General features: G+C 39.2%; 1 protein-coding gene across 1 annotated transcript in view; it reads left to right on the top strand.

Annotated features, from left to right (window-relative positions):
• Positions 1 to 16,559, top strand: part of kcnq5a (potassium voltage-gated channel, KQT-like subfamily, member 5a) — a 218,619-nt gene extending 202,060 nt beyond the window's left edge. The window contains exons 11-15 of the mRNA XM_062059509.1: positions 3,156 to 3,287; positions 3,422 to 3,538; positions 6,723 to 6,827; positions 10,715 to 10,841; positions 14,076 to 16,559. Of these exons, the coding sequence (XP_061915493.1) occupies positions 3,156 to 3,287; positions 3,422 to 3,538; positions 6,723 to 6,827; positions 10,715 to 10,841; positions 14,076 to 15,029 (1,435 nt within the window). The 3' untranslated portion in view covers positions 15,030 to 16,559. The remainder of the gene's footprint in view (positions 1 to 3,155; positions 3,288 to 3,421; positions 3,539 to 6,722; positions 6,828 to 10,714; positions 10,842 to 14,075) is intronic.
• Positions 16,560 to 22,091: the final 5,532 nt, after the last annotated feature.

Here is a 22,091-nt window from a genome sequence, read left to right as displayed (position 1 = left end):
TGTATACATGTATGTATGTATGTATGCATGTATATGTGTATATATGTATGTATGTATGTATGTATGCATGTATATGTGTATACATGTATGTATGTATGCATGTGTATGCATGTATGTATGTATGCATGTATATGTGTATATATGTATGTATGTATGTATGTATGCATGTATATGTGTATGCATGTATGTATGTATGCATGTGTATGCATGTATGTATGTATGCATGTATATGTGTATGCATGTATGTATGTACGTACAGTACGTACAAATGATTGTCCGTCCGTCCAAACCTTTTTGTCCACAATATGCGGTCTTTTGTCCTGATGTGTCGACATTTACAGTGTAGTAGTTATGTTGTCCCAACGAGGGTTCGAGAGAGGCGGGTGGGGCACCGGCACCAGCCTGCCTGCCCACCCACCAGGCCTCCTCCACGGGCAGCCGCGGCCCAGGCATTTCCCAGGGTTTCGGGTTTAGTCCGAGGTAGCGTCTCCCCCAGCGGGGACTGTTGTAACAGAGTCGCCGCTGTGTTCTCTCAGGCAGCGGGAAAGGCAGGCAACTGTGGAGAAGCGCAACCCCGTCGGGGATGGGTGACGAAGACCACGCGCATATCGACTTACCTGTATCAATATTATTCACGCAGGAAATACGCACACGTTTGGATGATCTGACAAGAAGTACCAGGAAGCTTCAGTTTCCTCTTTGACCCTCATGGAGTTATCTGATATTGCAACAATGTTTGCTCTGTTCCACTCCAACACTGATTGAACTATGACCCTAGTTGCCTTTGAAATGTTATTGCTGCCCTCTTGTGGTTGCTTGGAGTGCTTGATATATACTGATGTGCCTAAACGCACTTAGGGCGAACACAATCCATTATATTGAATAGGAACATGTTTAAATGAGGGACATTTAGATAATCTGCTTCAGGGTAAAACTCAGTCATTTTATTTACAAAGCAGGCAATGTTCAAAACAAAAATGCAAAAGTGTATAAATACGGTAACTGCTCTTTACTAGCATTATATGAAAACCCGGTGTAACAAACAGAATTTGGTGGAGACCTATATAAGTTAGTATCCATCCCTGTGTAGCTGTAAAAAGAAGTTGACTTTTTTAGTTTGCTACTGTATGAAACTAAAATACATTTAAACTACTCTCTTTTGACAGGTGATGGAGGAGAATTTACAACAGTTCAAACCCATTTTTTAAACACTCTGTTGGATAATGATACTCTGTCAAATCAAAATCCATTAAAACTATTCATTGCTAATCAAAGGGTACCATTTCTATGACGTTACATACTGTAATGTCAGGTTTTTAAACTGCCATACAAGCATAACAAGTAATTAAGTAATTATAAAGCGCTTCGTTTATTTTTATACTTTTACTAAGTAAAATTAGAATACCTCAAAACCCTTCTTGTTATGTGATTAAGAGTAAGTTTGTCCCATTACAACATTTTCACCTCGGTTCCGATACCGATATTGCAGTCTTCAGTATTGGTCTTTACCGTATTGATCTGATACGATATCAGCATTAGGCATAAATACTTTTTTTATTTAGTAGTGTGGAATGAAAGAAAATCCTTGATCAAGGGAAATGAGTCAAATAGAGAACAATGGTAGGTATTAAAAACCCTAACCTATTTATTATTAACCATCCGGAATGGATTTATGCTGTCTTTAAGTTGAAGTGGAGTGGTAATTGTTGTTTGTGGGGGGTTTTGGCAACACCTAATGAACACAGTAATTAAGTTAAGCTCATGACGCAGTAAGTTGAATGATGCAGACGAGATAAATGCTTTAAAATGTAATATCAGAAATTATCTGTATCGGTTTCAAAATGATCAGTATCGGTTTCAAAAAGTAAAATATATGACTTTTTAAAACGCCGCTGTGTACACGGACGTAGGGAGAAGTACAGAGCGCCAATAAACCTTAAAGGCACTGCCTTTGTTTGCCGGCCCAATCACATAATATCTACGGCTTTTCACACACACAAGTGAATGCAAGGCATACTTGGTCAACAGCCATACAGGTCACACTAAGGGTGGAAATATAAACAACTTTAACACTGTTACAAATATGCGCCACACTGTGAACCCACACCAAAGAAGAATGACAAACACATTTCGGGAGAACATCCGCACCGTAACACAACATAAACACAACAGAACAAATACCCAGAACCCCTTGCAGCACTAACTCTTCCGGGACGCTACAATATACACCCCCCGCTAAACACCTCAACAACCCCCCCCCCCCACCCCGCAACCCCGCCCACCTCAACCTCCTCATGCTCTCTCAGGGAGAGCATGTCCCAAATTCCAAGCTGCTGTTTTGAGGCATGTTAAAAAAAAAAATGCACTTTGTGACTTCAATAAATATGGCAGTGCCATGTTGGCATTTTTTTCCATAACTTGAGTTGATTTATTTTGGAAAACCTTGTTACAATCACAACGAAATTAGGCATAATAATGTGTTAATTCCACGACTGTATATATCGGTATCGGTTGATATCGGAATCGGTTATTAAAAGTTGGACAATATCGGAATATCGGATATCGGCAGCAAAGCCATTATCGGACATCTCTAATGCAGACACGTTTGTTACTGGATACTTTCCAATACACTTTTGTCTTTGGAGACTTTGCATGTCTAAGTAAAATGCAACTATAATTATTTGATACTTGTTTATATTGACAAATGTGTTGTTTTATACTGTAATATTGTTCGATTAAGGATATTTATTACTAATGTCTATCTTGTATGCTATTGTGCGCCTGGCTGTTGTGGCCGTGTTTACTTTTTGTAAATGACTTGAGTAAAATAGAAGAAAAGAGCAACCTTGTGTGTTTATTGGAGGACATTTAGATGTTAACTGGCTGTCCAGCTTTGCACTAGTAAGGACCGGTTGTATCGGACATTTTAGATACAAGGCGGTATAATCCCATACTTTTATCAATATCGGATGTGGACACTGATGGAGAGTTTGCAATTACTTAATTCAAGTGGAGAAAGACTTTATACAGTGTGCTGGCTTACATTATTCAATGTCGTACAAGTGTTAAAAAAAGGCTAACTCCTTCAAAGCAATACATTTTGTATGTTTAAACATTTGGTCAAGTTTTGTACTAATTCCGCGTTTGCCGCGCAGGATCATGAGGTTCCACGTGGCAAAGAAGAAGTTCAAGGAGACGCTGCGCCCGTACGACGTGAAGGACGTCATAGAGCAGTACTCCGCGGGACACTTGGACATGCTGTGTCGCATCAAGAGCCTTCAGACCAGGTCAGAACACGTTGACGGGTCTTCTGTTTTTCTCCCTGTCGCTCATGTATGGATGTCCTCGCCCTGCGGCCCACTGACTTGAAGCTACTTTTCACGCACTTCTTTGTGTGGTACATGTCTTTCTCTTGTCTCAGACTGGACACTGTAGTCGGCCCCGCCCCGAGGCCCCTCAGCAGGCGTGCCAAGACCTTTTCCTCTCCATCGCTGCATTTGTATTACAGTCAGGCCCGGAGGAAATCCTCAGCAACGGGGTTAGACCCACCCCGCCTTGCTCGCTTGCGCACCGCTCCCCTCAAACTAACACCAGACTAATGTCAACATAGCCAGTGTTTCCCATACGCTTGTTTATTTGTAGCTACCCATTCACTTTCCCTCACAAACACACTATAATGGGACTGTTTGTGATTGTAGCCTGTCACTAGGGACTGCTGCCGAATCTGGTCCTGCCGGCACCGATCACGTAAAATCCAACGGTGCCTTGTCAAAATGCTTCAGTTGCGTGTGATGTCACACCCAGTTGCCAATTCACAGTATATAGTTATGCGTGTATATTTATATATATATATATATTTGTATGTGTATATGTATGTATATACAGTACAGGCCAAAAGTTTGGACACACCTTCTCATTCAATGGGTTTTCTTTATTTTCATGACTATTTACATTGTAGATTGTCACTGAAGGCATCAAAACTATGAATGAACACATGTGGAGTTATGTACTTAACAAGAAAAGGTGGAATAACTGAAAACATGTTTTATATTCTAGTTTCTTCAAAATAGCCACCCTTTGCTCTGATTACTGTTTTGCACACTCTTGGCATTCTCTCCATGAGCTTCAAGAGGTGGTCACCTGAAAGGGTTTTCACTTCACAGGTGTCATAGTTTTGATGCCTTCAGTGACAATCTACAATGTAAATAGTCATGAAAATAAAGAAAATGCATTGAAATGAGAAGGTGTGTCCAAACATTTGGCCTGTACTGTATATACACTACCGTTCAAAAGTTTGGGGTCACCCAAACAATTTTGTGGAATAGCCTTCATTTCTAAGAACAAGAATAGACTGTCGCGTTTCAGATGAAAGTTCTCTTTTTCTGGCCATTTTGAGCGTTTAATTGACCCCACAAATGTGATGCTCCAGAAACTCAATCTGCTCAAAGGAAGGTCAGTTTTGTAGCTTCTGTAATGAGCTAAACTGTTTTCAGATGTGTGAACATGATTGCACAAGGGTTTTCTAATAATCAATTAGCCTTCTGAGCCAATGAGCAAACACATTGTACCATTAGAACACTGGAGTGATAGTTGCTGGAAATGGGCCTCTATACACCTATGTAGATATTGCACCAAAAAGCAGACATTTGCAGCTAGAATAGTCATTTACCACATTAGCAATGTATAGAGTGTATTTCTTTAAAGTTAAGACTAGTTTAAAGTTATCTTCATTGAAAAATAAGGACATTTTAATGTGACCCCAAACTTTTGAACGGTAGAGTAGTTAATATAATTGGATATTAAGAGTATGTGAAAGTTCTACTCCTACCCTGTTTACTTTTTTGACGACCTTCTTAAAGTTTTGTAATCAATCAGAAAAATCAAGCAGCTAAAATGCACCAATAATGATTAAGTGTTTTGCATTTGTTTCCCATCATGCATTCAGGGGATTTAAATGGGTGTAATTCCTAAATATGTGTTGTGCTTAGACATGTTTAATAATAATCACAAAGTTCGGTAAGCAGGTTGCGGTATGTTACCATGTGTGTTGACTTTTTGTGTTAGTTTATTTGCGCCGTGAGTGGGAAAGGTTGCTTGGATTGGGTCGTATATAAAATGCTGTGTTGTGAACACTTCAAAGTGCAATCCATGGTCATTAACCTGAATTGCTCACGATATCCCATCAATGCAATAGTCTTTTTTTTGTTAACTCCACTGCGATTCCCTTCTTTTATCAATATCGAATGTGGACACTGATGGAGAGTTTGCAATTACTGAATTCAAGTGGAGAATGACTTTATTCCCTTCTCTTCTTTTTGACTCATATTGAGTTATCAAAATGGACAACACTTGTCAAAGGGCAAAAAAATCACAGAAAAGACACACACACTGAAGCACTGAGTAGTGACTAGTAGTAGTGATGTGCAATATCACTGAGTTTCTTTCTGATCCGATACCGACTAAAATTTAGGCTGGTATCGGCAAAACCAATAGTTTGTGCAAATGTATCTAATGTGTCTGCTATAATTTAAAAAGTTGCGTATTTCCAATAATAACAGCGTAAAGGATACAGTTATTTGTTCATTATTATTATTTATTATATAGTTTTAATTATATTATTTATTATTATTATTATTTTATTTATTATCTTGTATTATGTATTGTTGTTGTTATTATTATTATTATAATTTGTTATTATGTTTTATTTCAAACTCTGAAGTATATCACGGTAGTGGCGTGAATAACAATATAGCCAAGCTAATACAAAAAAAAAAAACAGAGGACAAATAATACAAAGTACAAACCATAACAAAATGAAATAATTAACATAAAAACAAACATTTAAATAAATGAATAAATAAGAATTGGTAGAATAAAAAGTATTCAGTTACATGAACATGTTAGCGTGAAAGTACTGTATATGTAAACAAAAGCTCTCAACATTGACACAATGCCTAATTCACAAGTTTAGTATTTTTTACACTGTGTTGTTGTTAATGATAGACATTATTTAAACCAGCAGGGGTGTCCAAACCAAGGCCCGCGGGCCAACTGCAGCCCGCCAAAGTTTTCAGTGCGGCCAGCTAGACAAGTTTAACAAGAAGGTTGGCCCGCGGTGTGTTTTTGCCTACATTTATTCTGATTGAGTAGGATATTGGAAAGATGTTGCCGCCCTCATGTGGAGGCCAATGGATTCATTAGTTTACGACCTCAGGTGTATTTTCAATTGTAATTTTATATAACCCGATTCCAAACAACCTTTTGATTTGGCTCGATCTAAAAGTTTGTAAAACAAAACGTTTGCAAATAGTGGGGTACGTAACTCGAGGTTCTGCTGTACTTTTTGGATTTTTTAAAGCAGTCAACAACTTTTTTTTGGTCCTACTACTACAAGTAGAGTGCAGTCGCGTGGGAAACACTGATAGCGTTCCAAGGCTTTTCTTGTCAGTAACCTGTAGTTCGGCCATGTTAAAATTGTAAACGTGTGATGTCGCTAAACAAATAAGCCATGACCACTAATAAGTAACACGGAATCATATTAGATCTTGTTTTAGTGTGCAACTGTACCTAATAAGGTAGCTGGTGTGTTTATTAACAAACGCCAAATAGTGCAAGGTAGTTTTGTTTTAGTATTATTCTTGTAAATAAGCATTGTGTGTGTTCAGTGATGCTTGGATTTGTTCAGAGTCCTGCATCTGACCCGGTCTCTCTCCTGTCTCCAGAATGGCCAGTGCAGCGGGCTCTGGTCCCGGCTTGAGTAGTCGACTCAGGAACATGTCCTCTCCCGCCCTGCATTACTATTACAGCAACAGGAAGAAGAACTCAGGGTTGCCCCCCATTTATTTATTTTTGTTTGCTAGATTTGTTAGTTTTTGTTAGCTTGGTTGTGGTTGCAGTTTGCATGTGCAGTGTCAGGACAGAGCAGACGTTGATGTTGCATTTCAAGTATGGAACGCATACAGTTGGCAGATCCTGTTCAACTCCAACCAACTGGGGTGGTTTTCATTAATACCATAATCGTCATTTGTTATACTAACATGCACAAAGGTCCCGCTTGCTGCATTAGATTGTCTCTGTGGTTACGCTGCTGTGTTTGTGTCGGCAGTCTTTAAAGGCCTACTGAAAGCCACTACTACCGACCACGCAGTCTGATAGTTTGTATATCAATGATGAAATCTTAACATTGCAACACATGCCAATACGGCCGGGTTAACTTATAAAGTGCAATTTAAAATTTCCCGCCACACTTCCGGTTGAAAACGTCTAGATATGCGCGTGACGTTAACGGCTGATAGGGAAGTATTCGGACCCATTTAATCCAATACAAAAAAGCTCTGTTTTCATCCCAAAATTCCACAGTATTCTGGATATCTGTGTTGGTGAATCTTTTGCAATTTGTTTAATGAACAATGGAGACTGCAAAGACGAAAGCTGTAGGTGCGATCGGTGTATTAGCGGCGGACTACAGCAACCAAACCAGGAGGACTTTGAGGATAGCAGACGCGCTAGCCGAACGACCTCACCTTGACTTCCTCCGTCTCCGGGCCGCCAACCGCATCGGTGATCGGGTGAAGTCCTTCGTCGTACCGTCGATCGCTGGAACGCAGGTGAGCACGAGTCGTGATGAACAGATGAGAGCTGGCGTAGGTGCAGAGCTAATGTTTTTAACATAGCTCTGTCGAGGTTCCGTAGCTAAGTTAGCTTCAATGGCGTCGTTAGCAACAGCATTGCTAAGCTTCGCCAGGCTGGACAGCATTAACCGTGTAGTTACATGTCCAGAGTTTGGTAGTATTGTTGATCTTCTGTCTATCCTTCCAGTCAGGGACTTATTTGTTTTGTTTCTATATGCAGTAAAGCCCGATGCTATCACGTTAGCTCAGTAGCTAAAGAGCTTCACCGATGTATTGTCGTGGAGATAAAAGTCACTGTGAATGTCCATTTCGCGTTCTCGACTCTCATTTTCAAGAGGATATAGTATCCGAGGTGGTTTAAAATACAAATCCGTGATCCACAATAGAAAAAGGACAGAGTGTGGAATCCAAAGAACCCTTGTACCTAAGTTACGGTCAGAGCGAAAAAAGATACGTTCTGCACTGCACGCTAGTCCTTCACTTTCACGTTCCTCATCCACAAATCTGTCATCCTCGCTCGAATTAATGGGGTAATCGTCGCTTTCTCGGTCCGAATCTCTCTCGCTGCATTGTAAACAATAGGAAAATGTGAGCAGTCCTTCCCCCGGTGTCGTCACGCTACTTCCGGTAGAGGCAAGGCTTTTTTTTATCAGAGACCGAAAGTTGCGAACTTTATCGTCGTTGTTCTCTACTAAATCCTTTCAGCAAAAATATGGCAATATCGCGAAATGATCAAGTATGACACAAAGAATGGATCTGCTATCCACGTTTAAATTAAAAAAATTCATTTCAGTAGGCCTTTAAAGGTCCCTTATTATACAAAAGTGACTATCGTATTCTTCGGACTAAAGAGTGCAACGGTATATAAGTCGCACCCACAAAATTTTAGGGAAAAAAATGTTTTCCATATATAAGCCGCACCGGACTATTAGCTGCAGATATATACGTTGTGAGAAGAGTTATTTACACAGAAATATTTTGTAAAGGTTTATTTACATACCTTATTTGTTTCCAAACGGTGTCTGTAACACGGCAGTAAAACGGCTGATCAAACAAAACAGAAGTCATCGTCATGGACCCACTAGCTGCGGAAGCTAGCTCTCCAATCAGCTAAACAGACTCAATAACTCCAAAGTGACGTTTTGGTGAATTTAACGAAACTAGAACAATAGAAAAAGAATGCCATTGTAAGTTAGTAATACTAACACAGACACTTGTAAATGTGTTAGCATAGTAGCTAAGGCCAAGGACGCCATTACGATATCACATACACATATGCATGAAAACACTCCTACAGACATTGCACGTGGGACGGTTCAGTTCAGTTTATTTCGAACATGCACACGATACAATGTAACGCATCACATATTTCCAGTTGTTTCATTACAGCACGTCCGAAAAGGAGTAGGAAGAAGCAGAGCTTATTTAATCCCACCCCTTTTTAAATCATAGCAATTTTATCCCATTTCTTTGTTCTCTGTAACAGAACAGTGAATAAATAAATAATAGACCATAAGTAAGTAAACAAATATTAAATACATAAATAATCATTGTCTCAACAAATAAAAAGTTCAAGATTTTCATCATAATTGTTCTTCTTTGTACTTTGTGAACAGTTTGAACAGTCTCTTAAACTGAATCATATTGGTGCTTTGTTTGATTTCTTTGCTTAATCCATTCCATAATTTAATTTCACTTACTGATATGCTAAATGTTTTAGTGTTGTACGTGCGTACAAATGTTTTAAATGAGATTTTCCTCTAAGATTGTATTTCTTCTCTTTTGTTGAGAAGAATTGTCGTATATTCTTGGGTAGCAGGTTATAGTTTGCTTTGTACATCATTTTAGCTGTTTGCAAATGCACCAAGTCGTTGAATTTCAATATTTTTGATTCAATAAATAAAGGGTTTGTATGTTCTCTATATCCAACATTTGTAGCGCACATTTGTAGTTGTTTCCCCATATTTCTACGGAATAACTCGGATATGGTAACACTAGCGAGCAGTAGTTTAGTAAGTAAGAATTGTTTTAGTTATATTGTAAAACTTACAAATGTTGCTTGGAGCGATGAATGAAGAATCCATAAGAGTAGAAACGCTGTGGACAATTAGAAGACAGGACGGCGCTTCTACTTCCGGTTCAAAGCTTTAAACAGCAGGAAACAGCGAACTCGTCCAAAAGATGGCGCCATAGCACAAACAAAAACGCACCATTTAAGTGTCTTTGCATGTGTTTTATGAAAACTATTTGCATTATGGCCATTAACGAAGAGCAATCCCTAAATTAGCCGCACCGTTTTAATAGTCGCAGGATTCAAAGCGTAGGGAAAACAATTGTCTGGAATTCACGATATTTAACAATGTCTAACAGTAGTATGTTTCACAAGAGCCTGTTTATAAGCACAAAACGTTAGTTGAACAAAGAAAAAAGGGACGATCAAAGGCTCGCTTGACAAATTATCGATTTTTTTAATCAAACATATTTTTTATTGATATCGATTACATGTGTGTGATACATGTGTATATGTCAAAAGTGGATAAAACACACAACAGCACTTTTTGGAGACCAACACAACTCATTTGCATTAAAGCTACAGACATATAAAACAGCGTGTACCCATGAGTGCTTACTAAAAGCCCTTTTAAACCGTCTAAATCCCAGCATCTAGGCTAACACATGTTCTATTGTGGCACCTATGACACTGGAAGAACAAAAATGGGACCTTTGAATTAGCTCAAGCTATTTCCTGTGTCAACGAAACCAAGCACATTGTGTGTGTGTCAACCGGTGATATTGTCAAGTTGTATCGTATTGGTGTAAAATGCATTCAACTCATGTTTGTGTTCCCTAAATTAGTGTTGGATGGGTGAATTCATATACCAAGTTGAACACTGTTTGACTAGAACAGCAATAACGGAATTGATGAAGACATATGTGCTTTGTTTTTGTCTTTTTTGACTAACCCTAACATCCGACTTCAGGTGTGCTCTTCAACCTGACACAAAGTGGAGCACCGCCTACTTTAATGACCAGTTCTTATTAATGTGTTAACGCCATTTTGTGTGTTTGTGTGTGCGAGCCAGGGTGGATCAGATCCTTGGGAAAGGCCAAGTCCCCGTGGATAAAAAGCTGAGGGACAAACTGAACCCGGATGGAGATCCTCACGAGGGCATGAGCATGCTGGGCCGCGTGTGTAAGGTGGAGAGGCAGGTGAGGAACAATTTTGGAAAAATATTATTTCACAGAACTTCAGTTTAGTGGCATCAAAATATTCACTCAGAGCATTTTATTTATTTATTTTTTATGTTTTTTTTTTGTTTTTTGCTAGACTGCGTATATATATATTTTTTTTCATTGGTTAACCTTTTTTTTACACCTAAAATAAATACAACAGAAATGCGTACATGAATCATATTAAGTCATTTTATCATTTAAGTAGAGTTACAGACATAAATTATTTTAGTACTTTATCAATTAGTTTGTTCAATTTATCGGATAAAACACATTTGATAGTTTTAGTGCGTATTTTAGGGAAAATAGTTTGAAACATTTTTTTCTGCTTGCTATAGTTTTTTTCATTCTTTTTTTTTCCGAATAAATGAACATAACATTGAAAATGTTGTTTCCGACATCTACAAAGCAATTAGCTACCGGCTGCCACCTACTGATATGGAAGAGTATTACATGGTTACTCTGCCGAGCTCTAGACAGCACCGACTCTCAACAACAACACATCATTTGCAGACTATAATTACTGGTATGCAAAAAAATATTTTTTACCCCAAATAGGTGAAATTAGATAATCTCCCACGGCACACCAGATTGTATCTCACGGCACACTGGTTGAAAAACACTGAGCTAAACAACACAATAATAGATGCTTGGTACATTGTAACAGAAGTGTTGATAGAACATGTTACAACAAAAAGTAACCAGCTATTAACAGTAAATTAGCAAATTGGTTAGTAATAGTCTTTACAAAATAATACAACTGGAAATGATGTAATATGTTAGTGCATACGTCAGCAGCTAAATTAGGAGCCTCTGTAAGCCATTTTGAAATGCTTCTTTTAGGCCTGAAAATTTCATATCCAATTTTTTCACAAAAAAATCGATTTTTTTCCTTTACTTTTTAAAGAAACAAGTGAATACAAATGACAAAGCTAATTTAAAACACGTTTTGCTTATATTTAAACAAAAACTAGTAGCATGAAATTACACTACATACACTGCATCTTACTTTTAGCAAAATTCTAATTTGTATATTGTTATTATTTGGGTGTTGTTCGGCGGGCCAAATTAAAAGCTTTGGATGAATAGGCTTGCTGTACATGGTAACTGGTAGAGGTGTGGGAAAAAATCGATTCGTATTTGAATCGCGATTCTCACATTGTGCGATTCAGAATCGATTCTCATTTTTAAAAAATCGATTTAAAAAAAAAAAAAAATTAATATATATTTTTTTTATTTTTTAAATTTTTTTTAATTAATCAAGCCAACAAAACAATACACAGCAATATCATAACAATGCAATCCAATTCCAAAACCAAACCCGACCCAGCAACACTCAGAAGTGCAATAAACAGAGCAATTGAGAGGAGACACAAACACCACACAGAACAAACCAAAAGTAGTGAAACAAAAATGAATATTATCAACAACAGTATCAATATTAGTTACAATTTCAACATAGCAGTGATTAAAAATCCCTCATTGACATTATCATTAGACATTTATAAAAATAAAAATAAAAAGAACAATAGTGTCACAGTGGCTTACACTTGCATCGCATCTCATAAGCTTGACAACACACTGTGCCTAATATTTTCACAAAGATAAAATAAATAATATTTTTGGTTCATTTAATAGTTAAAACAAATGTACATTATTGCAATCAGTTGATAAAACATTGTCCTTTACAATTATAAAAGCTTTTTACAAAAATCTACTACTCTGCTTGCATGTCAGCAGACTGGGGTAGATCCTGCTGAAATCTATGTATTGAATAAATAGAGAATCCTTTTGAATCGTGAAAAAAATCGTTTTTGAATCGAGAATCGTGTTGAATTGAAAAAAAAATCGATTTTGAATCGAATCGTGGGACACCCAAAGATTCACAGCCCTAGTAACTGGTGTAAATTATTTCGCTACAGTAAGCTGCTTCTTACTTGGAGCTGTTGTTGTGGTCTTGTTCACCTCATAAAGAGTTGCATTTCCCCCAGTCGGCTCGATGCTTTTTCAGATGCTGGAATAAGTTTGTTGTGCTGCTGCCTTTTTTCAAGAAACTTTGCAGCGTGCAGTTCCTAGTTCCGCGCCCCTCGCTAAAAAAAAAGTTTGGACACACCTGCTTTAACTGAATCAAAGCTTTATTCTAATCGATAAATCGTTGCAGCGCTATAAAAACAAACTACTGAGCAGATGCTAATGTACATCAAATATTTATTGTCCTTGCACAAGCATACACAGTTCACCAGATCAACGACATTTTGGGCATGGATTCTCTCCTCAGTGCAAAACAGAAAAATAATAAGAAAATGTAAAAAAAAAAAAAAATAACATGCTCAGTGTTTCCCATAAACTGCCAAGATACCTGTGGTGGTGGGGGCGTGGCTATGGGCGTGGTCACAATGACACCATCGAGTAATTTGCATAATTTACTACAATGATATGATTTTCTCTAAAAAGGCTCAAAAAATGTATACTTACTAATTAATAATAACAGTTTTGTTTTAAACGTCCGTCCATCCATCCATCCATTTTACAATATAATTACAACACTTTATGTACATATTTATATACAGATTTGAACAATGAGTTATTCACTGAAATATATTTATTAATTGTGGTTCTTACAAAAAATATATCTTATAAAATATAAAAGCTAAAATGTCTCTTAAAGCTCTGCCCCTTTAATTAGTGCATACTAAATCATTTAACTTTAGCCTACTACTACAACCATATTATTTACCAGCAACATAAAGTGAAACAGAGGCAGAGGTGTCCTGCCACAGTCAGTAACAAATAAACAGAAAACCATAGTGGTCAAATACAAATAAGGCAACAAGAGAAGTATCCTACACTTCTCAAGTAAATCTGAACAGCCTACATGGGCATCTACATCAACTATATGATTTGCCTGAGAAGCTGGACAGGACAAAAAAACCTAATTGTTTCGTGGCGGGCCACAACAAATAAATGAATGTGTGGGAAACACTGATGCTACATAAATAGCCTGAAGCATAACCGCTCATGGTTAACAAGGAAGTGGCGCAGCACGCATGTTGAGCGTCTCCTCAGCACGACACATCCACAAAGAAACCACAACAATTAAAATGTTTTGGATTTGAATGCCAACATAACACATCAACACTGCTAAAGTTTGACTTCATTTATTTGGATTTTATTTGTCAGAGTTTGAAGAATTGTAAGACTTTTTGCTCGCAGGTGTCCTCCATCGAGTCCAAGCTGGATTCTTTGCTGGATGTTTACCGCCAAGTCCTCCAGAAAGGTCCCTCTGGTCTCGCTCTGTCCTCGCTGCCACTTTTCGAACTGGACCGGCACCACGGCGCCGACTACCAGGCCTCCATCATGGACAGGGACCCGCCCTCCCTGCACGGCAGCGGGAGCGACCACGGCGCAAACCCCCGGGGACTGCGGCTCATCTTGGCGCCCGCCGACGACGACGGCCCCCCGGACTCGGCCCCTCCGTCCTACCCCCCGTCCACCGCCTCGCTCTCCCCGTCGCCTCTGTTGCCCCCCGACAGCCCCTACCCCACCCGGGTCACCCCAAACAGCACCAGGAGAGCGCACTTCCCCGACCTGCCCCCTCCTCCGCCTCCCTCGGGGGGGTTTACCCTCCAGTTGCCCCCCGTGATGCACCCCTCCCACCTGCGCTGCCCGGCTGACCCCGACCCAGATGATGTAACAGATATAGTGCTGGCACACCGGGGGGGCCCTGGCCCCTCTGTCGTCGTGGGACCCCAGCCAGGCTTGGAGAGCGCCCAGCTCCGGGAGAAATCCGGCGCCAAATCCGAGGCGGCCTGGAGGAGACACATGAGCCTGGAGGTGGACCCTCTCTTGCTGCTTTCGCCCAGCCCCGACGGGACGCCCCCGGACTGGGGGTGCGCCCTTGGGAAGTCCCTCTCCATGCACAATCTCACCCAGCCTTCCAGCAACCGGGCCACGCCGTACGATGACCTCAGCGACTGGGACGCAAGAGAACTCTTCATCAGTGAGCGCAAACTGCAGGGGCCCGGCCCCCATCAGCATTTGGGTTTCCTGGCCCAGAACCCCCACAGGGGCCCTGCACACCTGTCGCACACTGTGGACGAGGCTGCTGCTCTCGCCGAGGAAACGTCAGACCTCCTCAGTCGGTCGCCACATGTGCAACTGGGCTGACCACGCACACACACACTCACACACACGCACACACACTCACACACACTCACTGTATGCCATTCATGAGGAGGCCACTTGACAGGAAATGAGCTTGTTTTCCTTGAATGTACAAACTTTTTATCATACAGTGGAACCTCGATGTACGAACTTTATGGGTTCCGGAGCAGGGTTCGTAAATCTAAAAGTGTGCACAGTGAATCAAAGTTCGCCATGCGAAACAATATCAATGTGAATAATTGGTTCCTACTTTGACAAAAGTCCCTATTTTAGGGAAGGGTTGTCCACTTTGAACACAATATAAAGTCCTACACAGTACTGGATAGAAAACCTCCGTATGCGCTGCATACACATAGCAGTCCCTTTGGTGCCCTCACAAAAGATCAGAAATCATGAAAAATCCTTAACTTTGAAAACCATATTGCCGCAATAATAAACGTTTTAAAAAGTAAAAGCTGACGAGAAAGTAGCAGACAGAGAGGGAGAGAAAAAAAAGGTTGGGAAGAGGGGTCGTGTGTATATGTGTGTGGACGCTTGAAAGAGGCGCCGCTGAAAGAGAATAGCTCTTTTCCTCCATTGTGAAATAAGTCTGCTTTGGCATCTTTTTTCCAAAAAAGTCCGGTCTCGTCACAATTAAAACTTTCTGTAGAACGAAGCCTGCTTTGTGGATTATTCAATACTTGTGAGTGCCATTAATGTACTCCTTGCAAATACCATATTTTCCGGACTATAGAGCGCATCAGGATATAAGCCGCACCCACTAAATTTTTGAAGAAAATTGTTTTACCCAGTATATTAGCCGCACCGAACAATATACTGTACGTTGCGAATTGAGTTGTTTACACAGAAAGATTTTGTAAATGTTTATTTACATACCTTAATTGTTTGCAAACGGTGCCTGTAATGCGGCAGTAAAACGGTTAATCAAACAAAACAGAAGTCATCGTCATGGACCCACGAGCTGCGGAAGCTGGCTCTCCAATCAGCTAAACAGACTCAATAACTCATACTTGCCAACCCTCCGGTTTTTACTGGGAGACTCCCGGTATTCAGCGCCTCTCCCGATAACCTCCCGGCAGAAATTTTCTCATGACAAACTCCCGGTATTCAGCCGGAGCTGGAGGCCACGCCCCCTCCAGCTCAATGCGGACCTGAGTGGGGACAGCCTGTTCTCACGTCCGCTTTCCCACAATATAAACAGCTTGCCTGCCCAATGACGTCATAACATCTACGGCTTTTAGAGAGTAGAGTGCACAACTGCGCACACAACAAGGAGACGAAGCAGAAGAACGAGGAAGTTACAGACATGGCGACGCCGTCGACGAGCAAGATGAAGAAATACGCTTGCAAGTTCCAAAACGAATGGAAACAAGAATTTCAGTTCATCCAGGACAGTTCGAAGGGGAAGGGGTATGTGTTGCTTGTAAATTTTGTAGAACAGACTTCTCCATTGAACACGGTGGCCGAAATGATATACTCATTCATGAACGGAGAAGTTAAACAGGACAATACTGCCATCTACTGGATAGCCTCCGGAACACTGAAATTCAAGTATCTATTTTATTTATATGTATAATAAAATATATATATATAGCTAGAATTCACTGAAAGTCAAGTATTTCATACATATATATATATATATATATATATATATATATATATATATATATATATATATATATATATATATATATATATATATATATATATAATATATGTATATATACATACATGTATATATACATATATATATATATATATATGAAATACTTGAGTTTCCCGATATCGGAGGTCTCAAGGTTGGCAAGTATGCAATAACTTCAATGTGACGTTTTGGTGAATTTACTGAAACAATACAAAAAGAATACCATTGTAAGTTAATAATACTAAAAAAATACACTCGTAGACGTGTTAGCTTATTAGCTAAATGCTAATGATGCTGGCTCGATTACATTACGACAGCACGTACAAATATGCATGCTCCTACAGACATCACACATGGGACGGTTTAGTAAGCATGAATCGTTTTAGTCACGTTGTAAAACCTACAAACGAATGAAGAAACCTTTTGAGCAGAAACGCTATGGACGGTTTTACTTCCGGGTAAAGGCATTAAAACAGGAAGTACATTTTAAACCCGCAACACCTGCAGTATGCGAACTCTTCCAAAAGATGGCGCCGTAGCACAAACAATAACACACCATTTCAGTCCTCTGCTTGGGTTTAATTGAAACTATTGAACACAAAACATTATGGCCGTTAGTGAAAAAAATCCATAAATTAGCCGCGCCGTTTTATAAGCCGGAGGGTTGGAAATGTAGGAAAAAAGTAGCGGTCTGTAGTCCGGAATTTACAGTAAAGTTAGTTTTGTTTTTTTAACTCCACAGCCATTCCTTTCTTCTTTCCACGTTGGTCTGTTGAGTTTTGGGGACTTATACTGAGTTAGCAAAAATAGACAAAACTGGTCACTGGGAGGTGACTGTGGAAGACTCTGCCTCCCCAAACATGCGCTGCCCTGCTTTTTGCCTGCAGGCGTGACATAAAATGAAAGACCGGATGAAGGGTTTGTACATGGTTTGCACATTTGGCTCAATCTGAAAGTTCGTAAAACCCGAAAAGTTTGCAGATAGGAGGGTTCGTAAATCGAGGTTCCACTGTATTTCATTGACTTTGATTTTGTGAGCATTACGTATTAAACATGAAAGTCAGTTATACACAAAATAGATGAAAATGTGCATCTAAACTAGAGTTGAATAAATATTTAATACTAAAAATGACGCTTAATTAACCTAGCTTGTACTTTAGTCTTTTGACCAAATTATGACGCGGCGAACAACGGAACAAATGCATGAATAATGATAGTCAGGTGTGTTATTATTAAAGCCTGTTGTGATGGGAAGTAAGGGAAACAAAACAAAAAAAAAGTCATGGACGCATGTCACGATCATCTCAGTGTGTTTGTTTACCGCACAAGTGACGGCTGCTTGCTCGGAGACTAAATGGCGGAGGAGTTTGAGGGATGCCGCATGTCTGTTAGTTACTGCATGCCCTACGACGATATATTCCCACTTTCATCAACGCACAATTGAATTCCACAGCAAAGCTTTTCCCGACAACCCCTTTCATTGGGTGCTGTTGCCATCATAATGCTGTACTATATATGAATAATATGTTGCAGGGGGCTGAAGGCAATGCGTCAGCTGGAATTTCATATCTCACTGTGACATAACCGAGTCAAATGTCTAGCTTCTTATGCATGAACACTTGAAATATTGCCGCTTGTGACGCTAATTGAGGACGCGGCGTCAAACGTAGCGAGGTGGAAACGACGCCCCTTTTTGGTTGCACAATGTCCTGAAGTTTTATTGCAAAGCTGCTTCTTGGGGTTTTCAGTATTTTTCTAGAGCAGCGGTTCTCAAACTATTTCCTCCAAGTACCACCGTAATGACTGACATTGAAATTCAGTGGCGTAGTAGGCCTAAGTATTTGTTAAAAACAAGGCATAGATTTTATTTAACATGTAACTTCCACTAGTTTGAACAGTAACACTATATTTGAATAATTCATTAAGTGATTCTTTGGCGCACCACTAGATGGCGCCCGCTTGCCACAGTTTGAGAATCACTGTTCTAGAGTGCCTATAAAGTGTTTTGCCATCACAAGAGTCTTAAATGTGTTTTAAAGCAGGGGTCTTCAACGTTGTCCCTACTTTTATTGCCCTTTATTAAATGGTGTTTTAATTAAGCTGGTCCTAAAGGTACCTTGTTATTGTGCAATACTAAGATATTCAAATAATATAGTAGAGACTTGGATTTAGACAAACTTTATTGATCCACAAGGAAAATTGTTCCACACAGTAGCTCAGTTACAAAGGATGGAAAGGATAATGCAGGTGTAAAGTAGACTTAACATGCACCATAGTAGCAATATAAAATATAACATATATGTAATATTTACATATTATACAAACCCTGTTTCCATATGAGTTGGGAAATTGTGTTAGATGTAAATACAAACGGAATACATCCATCCATCCATCCATTTTCTACCGCTTATTCCCTTCGGGGTCGCAGATACAATGCTTTGCAAATCATTTTCAAGCCATATTCAGTTGAATATGCTACAAAGACAACATATTTGATGTTCAAACTGATCAACTTTTTTTTTGTTGCAAATAATCATTAACTTTAGAATTTGATGCCAGCAACACGTGACAAAGAAGTTGGGAAAGGTGGCAATAAATACTGATAAAGTTGAGGAATGCTCATCAAACACTTATTTGGAACATCCCACAGGTGAACAGGCAAATTGGGAACAGGTGGGTGCCATGATTGGGTATAAAAGTAGATTCCATGAAATGCTCAGTCATTCACAAACAAGGATGAGTCACCACTTTGTCAACAAATGTGTGAGCAAATTGTTGAACAGTTTAAGAAAAACCTTTCTCAACCAGCTATTGCAAGGAATTTAGGGATTTCACCATCTACGCTCCATAATATCATCAAAGGGTTCAGAGAATGTGGAGAAATCACTGCACGTAAGCAGCTAAGCACGTGACCTTCCATCCCTCAGGCTGTACTGCATCAACAAGCGACATCAGTGTGTAAAGGATATCACCACATGGGCTCAGGAACACTTCAGAAACCCACTGTCAGTAACTACAGTTGGTCGCTACATCTGTAAGTGCAAGTTAAAACTCTCCTATGCAAGGCGAAAACCGTTTATCAACAACACCCAGAAACGCTGTCGGCTTCGCTGGGCCTGAGCTCATCTAAGATGGACTGATACAAAGTGAAAAAGTGTTCTGTGGTCTGACGAGTCCACATTTCAAATTGTTTTTGGAAACTGTGGACGTCGTGTCCTCCGGACCAAAGAGGAAAAGAACCATCCGGATTGTTATAGGCGCAAAGTTGAAAAGCCAGCATGTGTGATGGTATGGGGGTGTATTAGTGCCCAAGACTTGGGTAACTTACACATCTGTGAAGGCACCATTAATGCTGAAAGGTACATACAGGTTTTGGAACAACATATGTTGCCATCCAAGCAACGTTACCATGGACGCCCCTGCTTATTTCAGCAAGACAATGCCAAGCCACGTGTTACATCAACGTGGCTTCATAGTAAAAGAGTGTGGGTACTAGACTGGCCCGCCTGTAGTCCAGACCTGTCTCCCATTGAAAATGTGTGGCGCATTATGAAGCCTAAAATACCACAACGGAGACCCCCGGACTGTTGAACAACTTAAGCTGTACATCAAGCAAGAATGGGAAAGAATTCCACCTGAGAAGCTTCAAAAATGTGTCTCCTCAGTTCCCAAACGTTTACTGAGTGTTGTTAAAAGGAAAGGCCATGTAACACAGCGGTTAACATGCCCTTTCCCAACTACTTTGGCACGTGTTGCAGCCATGAAATTCTTAGTTAATTATTATTTGCAAAAAAAAAAAAAAGTTTATGAGTTTGAACATCAAATATCTTGTCTTTGTAGTGCATTCAATAGAATATGGGTTGAAAAGTATTAGCAAATCATTGTATTCCGTTTATATTTACATCCAACACAATTTCCCAACTCATATGGAAACAGGGTTTGTATATACAGTATATTATATATACTGATATACTATATCATATATTATATTGTATATTGCTATTGCTAATCGTTTGCTGGCAACTGGAGCACTAATCGCGAGCTATCTTAAATGTTAACATGAATATAACATTTATAGTTATTCATGTTTTTATTTTAAACTACACGTTTCCACTACAGAGGGGCCCGGGACCCACTCAAATATTAAGACTGAATGAGTAATGTCACTCTTGATTTTAATCGTTTTCAATTATCACATCCAACCTACTTACAGTTTAACATGATAGATTTTGTCAAGTGATATGAAAGATTGTTTTGATCGCAAAGATTATCAAGGCTTAAGTCGGGCTGATTACAAAAATAAATAAATATATTCAGAAAAACTGATGTAGAATAACACTTGCATGCGATTATACAGTGCTAAAATAAATAAATTCTATCTAAATAAATATTCAATATATATGTTTTTGAAATAAACGGTCACCACTTTAGTCATAATTTTTGCGCTTTAAGAAACTTCTCTATGACTTTTGCTCCAGACTTCTTCTGTTTGTTAGATATTGTCATTACTGCCACAAGTGGTGTAAAAGTGTATTACAACTGAGTACCACTGCTGAGAAACACATATTCTTTGGCGGCCCAACAATGGTAAAGAAACACTGCACTACAGTGTGTTTGATCATTGTTATTGTGTACTTAAAGAACTTAAACATTGTATATTGTGGGAAGGGTTGAATATTAAAAAAATAAAGTTTAATCGGCAATACATTTTCAGACCCCCACGCTGCAGTAGCTCTGCGAACCCCGCCTGCAGGGGTCACGTACCCCCTGTTGAAGACCTCTGTTTTAAAGTGTCACCACAATTATGTTGTGTGGTTTTTGAGCGATGCCTAACAATAATTAATTTCCCATAGGGTATATTCTGAGGTCAGTGTTGGATATGTGTGGTGTGATATAAGAGCCTGAGAGACAGAGGGATGAACATTGTTGTTGATTTATGACTTTGGCTTCATATTGCAAGAGGTCAACTAAAAACTGATGCGTGAGGCCTATGAAATAACAAGGAAAGTGCATAAATGATTGTGTTTAGATTCTCTTTATGGTGCCTTCATGCATTTTTGGTTTTATTTCCTGTATCGCAATACTAATGTGGGCATAATGTGTCAATCCAGTTAACACACATATTAGTAGCTCTCACCACTGATTGTTGCCTTTATTCAAATAATCTCTCTACTGCTTGAACAGTAATTTATTACACAACAGGCCCTAAAACAAAGCTTGAAAATTGTAACACTCTTTTTACGTTGAAATTAATTTATTACAAGTGCAGATTATATGTATGTATATTGTCTGGATGAGGGAAGCAAAAATGATTTTTTTTGTTATTCTTTAATAAAATTAAAATGGATGTTGATTCAGTAGTTATTTTTTACGAGATGCGTTTTTTTTTTTTTTTTAATGAGAAGTGTGAGATTTCCAAG

This window comes from Entelurus aequoreus, linkage group LG09 (assembly GCF_033978785.1).
Source record: "Entelurus aequoreus isolate RoL-2023_Sb linkage group LG09, RoL_Eaeq_v1.1, whole genome shotgun sequence".
Taxonomy (NCBI): domain Eukaryota; kingdom Metazoa; phylum Chordata; class Actinopteri; order Syngnathiformes; family Syngnathidae; genus Entelurus; species Entelurus aequoreus.
Note: the sequence above shows the minus strand (reverse complement) of the source record. Positions and strands in the feature narration are given on the sequence as shown.